At 36.2% G+C, this 8,544-nt stretch overlaps 1 protein-coding gene across 1 annotated transcript in view; it reads left to right on the forward strand.

Annotated features, from left to right (window-relative positions):
- The window catches only part of LOC103782242 (small conductance calcium-activated potassium channel protein 2), a gene marked incomplete at its 5' end in the record, with an annotated part of 41,994 nt that overhangs the window by 31,598 nt on the left and 1,852 nt on the right, over window positions 1-8,544 (forward strand). Inside the window, one exon of the mRNA XM_008949998.1 lies at window positions 7,724-7,834. Within this exon, the coding sequence (XP_008948246.1) occupies window positions 7,724-7,834 (111 nt within the window). The remainder of the gene's footprint in view (window positions 1-7,723; window positions 7,835-8,544) is intronic.

The following is an 8,544-nucleotide window of genomic DNA, read 5'->3' on the forward strand; positions in this document are numbered from 1 at the left end:
TAGATCTAGCCAGGAGGTAGGGATGCAGTTTAGCAAGTTCAAAAACAGTTAACTACTGGCTGAACAGTGATTGTCCCATGATATCTTTTTTTTTTACATAGATATGGCTGGAGCAGATGACTGTAAGAGCAAAACTTCTGCTTTGTTTTCAAAAAATGTCATTTCTTCTGCAATAACTTAATACAACTATTTCAATATACTTTTACATATATTCTCATGAAACCTTTATATTTGCAACACAGGTGTTGGACAAGAACATCCTTGGTAGCCATCATCCTGAATTATTAAAGTAATGTTTCCCATCAGCCTTGTAGCCTGTTGAGCCTGTTGGTTTAGTGATACTGGATTTCACCTTCTTGCTCAGTAAAAATGGTTTTTCCACATTGGTAGAAACTATATTGATCTCCAGGGGGTTCTTAGCTGTTGTGAGCACTGAAGGTTTCCTGGGAGCCTATCCACCAGAGTGCAATCTATTCTTGGGCCTCTCTTCAGTTAGTTAAGACTACTATCATTTATAGGTTCCCCTGTAGAAGAAGGATTGTCTTCATTTTATAAATCATAATTTTATGTGCTGTCCCAGTCTTTCCAAGTACTCAGCTTGCATTACTTAAGAAAAGTTTACTTCACCCCTGCTCTAACTACCCATTACTGAGTCAGAGTATTTAATCAATTTCGTACTTGTGTATGATGTTTAATGCTCTTCAGAATTTTTATTTTTGCAACACTGCTGAAAACTTTATGGACTAATTAGACTTAAAGGAACCTGCTCTTCTGCTGTTGTATTGATTTGAAGTTTACATGTTGCAATTAAGTTCTAGCTATGGTGCAGACAAACTTCACCAAAAACAATAGCAGCCAGTCAAATATTGAATATAGGAAAGGTTAAGTAATGCAAAACTATTTTAGGTCACCTTTATGGCAGAGTTGTTGTCCTATTACTCATAATATTTTATTTCAGTGTTGCAAGGTTACACATTTCTCCCAGTAAACAATGACAAAAACAAACCCACATTTATACACACCATTTCCCTAACCTCCATCTGTCATGTGTATGGATTCCTCCCTCAACTTTTGCACTGCTTGTTTTGGGGAAGGGTTTTTTTTTACTTCAAGCAAGACTTTTTAAATTTTTTTTCCCCTACTCTGGTGATCCTGTAAGTCCGCCTTCTAGAAAGCCAAATGAACAAAATACCTGTTTAAATTCTTACAGGATTTTCATTTTATGCAGAGCAGGAGGAGGAATGTTGTGCCTTTTCTGGTGGAGAGATAAACTTGCCACCAGAACCATATGTCTGCAAAGCAGACCCTCTTTCTCCCTCAGTGGATCCCAAAGAAAGTAAGAAAGAAATGTGGCAACTGCCTTCTTCCAGCTACAGGCAAGTATAGCAGGACATTGTTGCGACCACTACAGCACTAAAGACTGCACTTCTCTTCCAGTCCAATTAACCAAAGCTGCCAGGAGACTTTCATCGGAGACACTTATGCACAGCATTGCTTCTTTTCTCACCAATCGCCCCCTCTGGGTATATACATGACCTCTAGGCAGTTGCAGAAATTAGTTATTGTTGTCTAATAAAAGTATTTTGGAACCTTGCCAAAGAACAAACAAAGTGGAAGTGCAAGAGGCATTTATCTAGAGTAGTATGAAGTTTCTCTGCTGACCAAATGCTGTTTCAGTGCAGCTCATCAACCAGTGCTAACCATTCTTTGCCTTAGATAACTCTTTAGTTGAAGAGTTGCAAGCACCTCTCTTTGGTTATCACTAAAACTGGGCTTTTGTAAATGTTAGGCTTTATTGAAGCCTGAACCCTGCAGTTTTGAAACCACTATGTATTGCACCAGTGTGAATCCTCAATCTTAGCACTTCTGAGTAGTAGGAAAGGCATGGCCTTGTTCCAAACTTCATACCCTTACCCTCCATCACTGGCTACTTTGGGCAACACCAGCTTTTCCCCTCTAGCCGCCATGGCTATGTCTGCTTTGTTTGACTATCATGTAAAATTCTCAGTGGTAACTCTGAGTTAGTAAGTTTTGCTCTGGTGGTTCTGATGGTACCAGCAGAAAGCTTAGGATTGGCTGCACCAGTGAAAAGGACAGAGGATTGTTGTTAGATGGCTAAAGGCATTCAGCTGGTATAATCTTGGCAAACCACACAGGATCTGAAGGAGAAAAAAAGTCAAAGTCAGTCTGGTATTATGATGTGTATAGTATAATTGATTCATACCAACCTACCATCTTTATGTGTTGTTATTTGTATTCCTGTAGCACTTCAGGACTCTTCTTGATACCAGTACTGTATAAAGACAGAAATATGTAGTCCAAATTCCTTAACATTTTACCATATATGTATAGCAAAGAGAGTGGGAAGAATGGAGGCATTATGTAGGATCAGAACAAGTGGTCTTGGCACACCAGAATCTTAAGTACCTTCACTGGTTTTGATAAGCTTTATAATAATACCCTGAACAAGAAGGGAAGGAATTTGAAAGAAAACTGTGTATTAGATTTCTACGCATTTTCAGGGAGTTTTTCCTAAGTCAAGAGTTGATGCAAAGGATTTTGTCTGAAATGGCTTTTTAGAGCTCAAATCCGTGAGATAGAAGAGCCTGGAGTCATAAAATATTGCAAGTGAGGGCAATATTTGATGCCCTAGAGTGGGAAATAAATGGACACAGAGCAGAGTAACACGGTAAAAATGACAGGCAAAGAAAGCAACCATTGCAGTAATTTCTGATATGGCTAAGAAAGAGATAATTTACTTTGTTAAAGCAGATGAAAGAGAGCTTGCAATAATGCAAAACTAAGTGCCAAGAGGAGAGACTGTGCAGACAGATAGGGGAAGTTGGAGTTTATGATGCCGAAGGGTAAAGTGAAAGATAACACCAAGTAATAGTTATTTGATTCTGAAGGGCATCTTTAAGCATTTTGTTCAGTTGCTATATTTAAAGTATAACTCAAAATACAATGAATTTCACCTTTCTTCTCTTGCTGTTTTCAAATAGCATGGGCTTAGTGTCAAAAAAGCCAATACCTGTGACATTTTATTTTTTCCGATTAACTTCATTTGTCCATAAGGAACATCAGTCATCATTTAGGCTTCTGTGTTTAACAAGTATCTGATGAGTATGTGTGCTAAGCAGCTCATTTTGGATTCTAGGCACCAAACAGGGTACTAAAGGAGGGCTTTCATGGACTGTTGCTTAACCTTCATGAGCATTTGAACTTAAGGCATCATTCTTTGTACTGAACAGGAGCAGCACATTTAGAATTAAAGATAGGAAGAATGTCCTAAAGTTGTTTGAAGATACATCAGAATGTTTTCATACAGGACAGCAGCTAAACAGATGGACCGTCAAGGCCAGTTCTGTACAGTGTAAATGGCTGTAGACCTCATGGTTCAAGACTGTACTGCTCAGAAACAGAAGTTTTCCATCACCACCAGAGAACTGATGTTCACAGTGTAGTCCAGTGTTTGTTGCTTTGCTCTGCTGAAAGACTGTCATAGATTTGTTTTCAGACTTCTTGCTTTTGGTGAAGATTAATACACACCATTTCATGTCAAGCAAGAAATACTGTGCATTCAGGATGAGCTTCAGGCACTTTGTCTTCAGATCCTTGCAAACAGGAAACAGGCATTGTTCAGCTTATCAGCAGCAGTCCTGCTACTGTTTTAGAGAAGCTCATTTTAAATCTGTGGTCTTTGAGGGCTTCTCCTCATTTTGTAGTTGTTTGTTCAGCCTGTGCATTCCTTTGGAAAACAGAAAAATTCAGGTAGATCAGCTTTTTAAACAGGTGGTTGCTGGCAACCCATTGATCATACAGTACTTGAAATAAATCAGATTAATGGATGGTTAATTCTGTTATTACCTGTTAACCATCAAAAGAAGAAAACGAGCAATACAGTAGGACTTTCAACGCAGAGTTGCCCAGGTTGCTTGCACTGTATGTGTTGTCATAATTTGTGTCCTCTTTTTTTAACATCTGTGTCTAAGTTGTCGCACAGCTTGTAACTGTTTCATGCTACATTTCATGTGAAAACATACAAAATTTTTCTGCATAAAAAAAGGATTCTGAATTTTTTAAACGTAAAAGCAGCATTTTCTGGTTTTCAAATTTGCATTAAATCAATGAAATGGCATGCGTTAATTTTTTGGCCATTTTTCATCTTTCTTGTTAAATAATCATAAATCAGACCTTTTAGTTCTGATGTACATAGTTATGAACATATACTAACTAGCATAATCTGATGCTTTTTAATTCTTTGAAAACTGACACTTGCTTTTTCATCTTTTACTTTAAGCCACACCTTCAATGAACTACTCAGTGGAGTGGAATTTAGTAACTTTCAGATATATGTATCTCTAGCTAAAGCTGCAGTGGACTATGAGGGAGCATTACGAATATTTTTTTTCATTCTCTTTTTCTTCACATTTTGACATACTGGAAGTCTTTAGTGGCCTTAAAATCAGGCTGCTTACCAAGACAAAATGCACTACAATAACTGTAATGCGAGAGACAGAGAAGGTACTGACTGAGGAGTGCAAATTCCAAATAGAATTAATTACTGCATTGATCATTGAAAATATGTACATTCTTGTCTTTTTCATTTCTTTTTTATTGTATATAATTTCCCCGAAAGTTAAGCAAGAGCTTGAAACAGTGATTTAGTTTACTATTATCTTCAAAACAGAATAAAAATAATTATGTTGGAAATGACAAAATACAAGACTTTATACAATTCTACTCTCAAAAATGTCCTTCTTTCAGCTGAAATAATTATCATGGTGCTTTTACTTAGCTTAAGTCATATTAATAAAAAAATAGCTGCTGCATTATGTAGTATTGATATAAGAAAAACCACGTGAATGTATGAGCATGAATTCATTGAATTGAGATTGATTTTCATGTGAATTGAGATATTAAAAAGCATGACAAGTACGATGCTTACAATGGTACCATTTTAAAGTAACTGTATTGCCTCCATTTCTGCAATTTGAAGTAATTCTCACTTTATTAGTTTTTTTTAAGGATGCTGAGATCTTTCGGGAAGTCATATAAAAGTGCAGAGCACTGTAACATAAAATAGTAATTAGCATCAGGTACTTTAAGTAGAATTTTAATCTTATTTTTGTAAGCTGTTAGTTGTTTAAAGAATAAGCGTAATTTGGTTTCCTTCAAGTTACTCCAAAATGTAAACATTCAGATAGTATAATAATTTTTGCAAAAATGCTAGAAATGCTTGCTTTCATACCCTGAGATCCCATCATATCCCAGAAAAACAAGAGGTGTAGCCTGAATCTAGAATACTTTGCCATTGAAATAAGCTGTTCTGGAGATAAAGAGAATAGCAGTGCATATTCACCATAGAGCTGTTGGTCATAACTTGATAGTGACAATATTCTGCTGCTGCAGGCAGTGTTTTTCATGTGAGATATAAAGCTACTGCTTTTAACAGTGTTTGTCCCCATATAACTGCTTTGTCACTCTGAAAAAGTATACATTTTACCACAAAGGCTGGAATAATTTCAACTTGAACTAAATTCTTTTTGTCTGGCACCATTCCTCTAGCCTTTTTTTGCAAAGGCTGGGAAGGAGGATCTAATATTTATGTCCCAAAACAGCTGTTTTGTGCCACTTTGCTAGTGATGTCTGTATTAATAATCTCATTCCATTTTAGCATTCTTGCTGTAACCAGGCAGAAATCAAGTTATGTCATTAAATCAGCATCTGGCCCCAGTTATCCTGACATACTCGGCCAAATAATGTCTGCTTTTCTCTTCATGCTCTTTCTATTCTATGGGGTAATTTATTCATTTATTTGTCTGCTGAGACATCTTCTGCATATTAACACTTCTCTCCTGCCCTCCCTCACAGGAAGGAGACCAAATGAGAGCTGTCTGTTTTCTGGAGAGGCAGGGCAACCCCTGATTACCCCTCTTTTCAGAAGGCTCAATATGTTTCTGAAATGCTCTACCTTAAGGTGCACTGTCCTTTTTAGTTCTTAGTGGGATGTGGAGAAGCAAAGAAACTTACAGTGCCATTTAAATCAACTTATGGAGAGAACAAGACTTGAAGTATATTTGCATGAACTTCTACTGACACAGAGGTGGAGAACAGAAGGAAAGGGAACAGCAAAGCTAGAAAGTGTAGTATTGAGGACAGGAGAGAAGCAGGAAATGCAGCAAAATTGCAAGGGACTCATTCAAGGGAATATTGCGAGATGTTGAGGATAGCTTTGATAAATGAGAACTAATTGCAGAGAATTAGGTGTTTGTGAGGGAGAAGATGGATTTCTTGGAACAATTTAACCAGAAGAATGGAAAGTTAATTAATTTGAGACTTTCATAAAATTCACTGGGTTCCCCAGTAAGTAAGCAGAGAGAGCAGGTTCATTTTTTTTTTTTTGAGTGCACTATGTGAATAAGGGTTTCCAGTGAGCTAATTTATTTTGCAGTCTCTATGTACTTATTAATGGAATTTGTGTTTTGGAAGATAGATTCAGAGATTTCTTCTGGATTTTCCAGAGAGAGTAAGGTGGCATATTGGTGGGGAGTGGAGACAGAGGGAATTAAAGGGAGAAATACAGAGAGAGTGGGATGAAAATGTGGTATGGTAAGCTTCAATGTGCAAGAAGAGGTTGCTTTATGTTAGAGTAGCTCACACAGGTGCAATAACAACTAGATTGGGGTGAACCTGCAAGTTAAATATAGCCTCATATATTGAATGTGGTTTTTGTACTTTTCAAAAGAGAATCTTTAAAGATTTGTCTAAAAAAAAAAAAAAAAAAATTTAAAATTTTTTAAAAAAAAAAAAAAAAAAAAAAAAAAAAACCAACCAAAACCAAACTACTAAGGCAGCAGGATATATTAGTAATGTAAAGAAAATTATAATCTAGATGTGTACAATAGATGCTGCTTCTCATTATCTGGTTCATTTCAGTCTCCTTTCCCTTCCTCTCACCCTGCAAAAAAATTTAAATTGGTGATGCTGATAAAGGCATTGACATTTCAAAGCAACAAGCACCTGCTCTCTTTGGCCTGTTGTGAGCATGCATGCCTGTGTATACATATGCAGATGCATATATCTACACAGTACAAACTAGAACGCTGGTGTTTTTTGTTCATCCAGGTTTTGAAGAACGTTGTGTGTATGTGCCATTTTAAGTGGTAATAAGATATGCAGAAATACTGTATGATAAGATCATTGAAGAACAACAGGGGAGCATACTAAAGTGATTAAATACTAAATTTATTCTTATTTTTACAGAAAATTCTAAGAAAACTTTCTTTTATTTTTGTATACTAAATACTAATGTAATCTTACTTCCTCTTTAGCAGTTGCTGTAACCTTGAATAAATTGTTAAGAACAGAGTATTCTGCATTTATTTACTAATAATCAGGGGTTTAAAATTTCTTTTGATCATCCCTTTTGTTTATGCACTAGAAATGGGAAGTGTTCAAGTTTTCAAACCCTGCAGGAAAAAAGGCAGAACCTCTAAATGATGCTGCTCACTAATTATTTTGATGCCTTGACAGTTAAACAGAATGTAATTACTGACTTTTCCAGTTGCTCTGAACTCAAATAGCTGTAGCATGTTCACTGTATTTAACAGGGATGAATCATCTGATGCCTGCCATACTTCTACAGCAGAGGAGAAACTTCCATTCAAAACTCTGCAAAGTGCAGTAGTAACATCTTGGGGGTTTCTTTTATTGTTTTCAGGGTGCTGGGTGCACTGCACTGGTGGTAGCTGTGGTGGCAAGGAAGTTAGAACTTACCAAAGCTGAAAAGCATGTGCATAATTTCATGATGGACACCCAGCTAACTAAAAGAGTAAGTCACACTTTATATTCACAACTGAAAAGGAAATGTGTGTTGATTACTGCATCTGTTTTAAAGAGTTGCCTGCTCCATTCTCCTACCGAGCCTTTTCATGGGTATGGTTTTGCAAGGAGGAATCGAATGTATTGAGCTTTTCTATGAAGTGAGGGCAACTGTGAGTTTTCAGCAGATTTTGAGGATTTGAATATTTTTCTATAGAGATTCCTTGCAGCTGGAAGATAATTGGAATAACCAACAGTTTAATGCTGCAAAACTAAAAGTTATTATATTATGCTAAAAAAAAAATAATTTTGCAGCATATGAGAAGAATATATAAAATTTTCATAGCTAAAATAAGTGAAATGACTGATATATACAATATGAAGCACATTCTTAAGGAAAAGGTGTATGCATAGTTCGTGAGACAGTCTTTCCAATTGCTCAACACAAGATTTACACCATTGGCACACAGTATTGAAGTGCCTTGAAAGGTTGTTGTAGATAATAATATTTTTGGAAGAGATTTTTTTTTAAAATCCTCTAGAAATAATTTGAATCAATAGAACAAATAATAATTTATTATTAAATATAATTTAAATTACAACATCGTAGAAAATAAAAGAATGCCGCAAACAGGTCAATAGGAAATGAGTAGGAGCTACACAGTCCTCTCAACTTGTTCAATCTTCATTACTGAGAAGAGCCAATTTGGAGAGGCAGGG

This window comes from Merops nubicus, unplaced genomic scaffold, assembly GCF_000691845.1.
Source record: "Merops nubicus isolate BGI_N331 unplaced genomic scaffold, ASM69184v1 scaffold22801, whole genome shotgun sequence".
NCBI classification, from domain to species: Eukaryota; Metazoa; Chordata; class Aves; order Coraciiformes; family Meropidae; genus Merops; species Merops nubicus.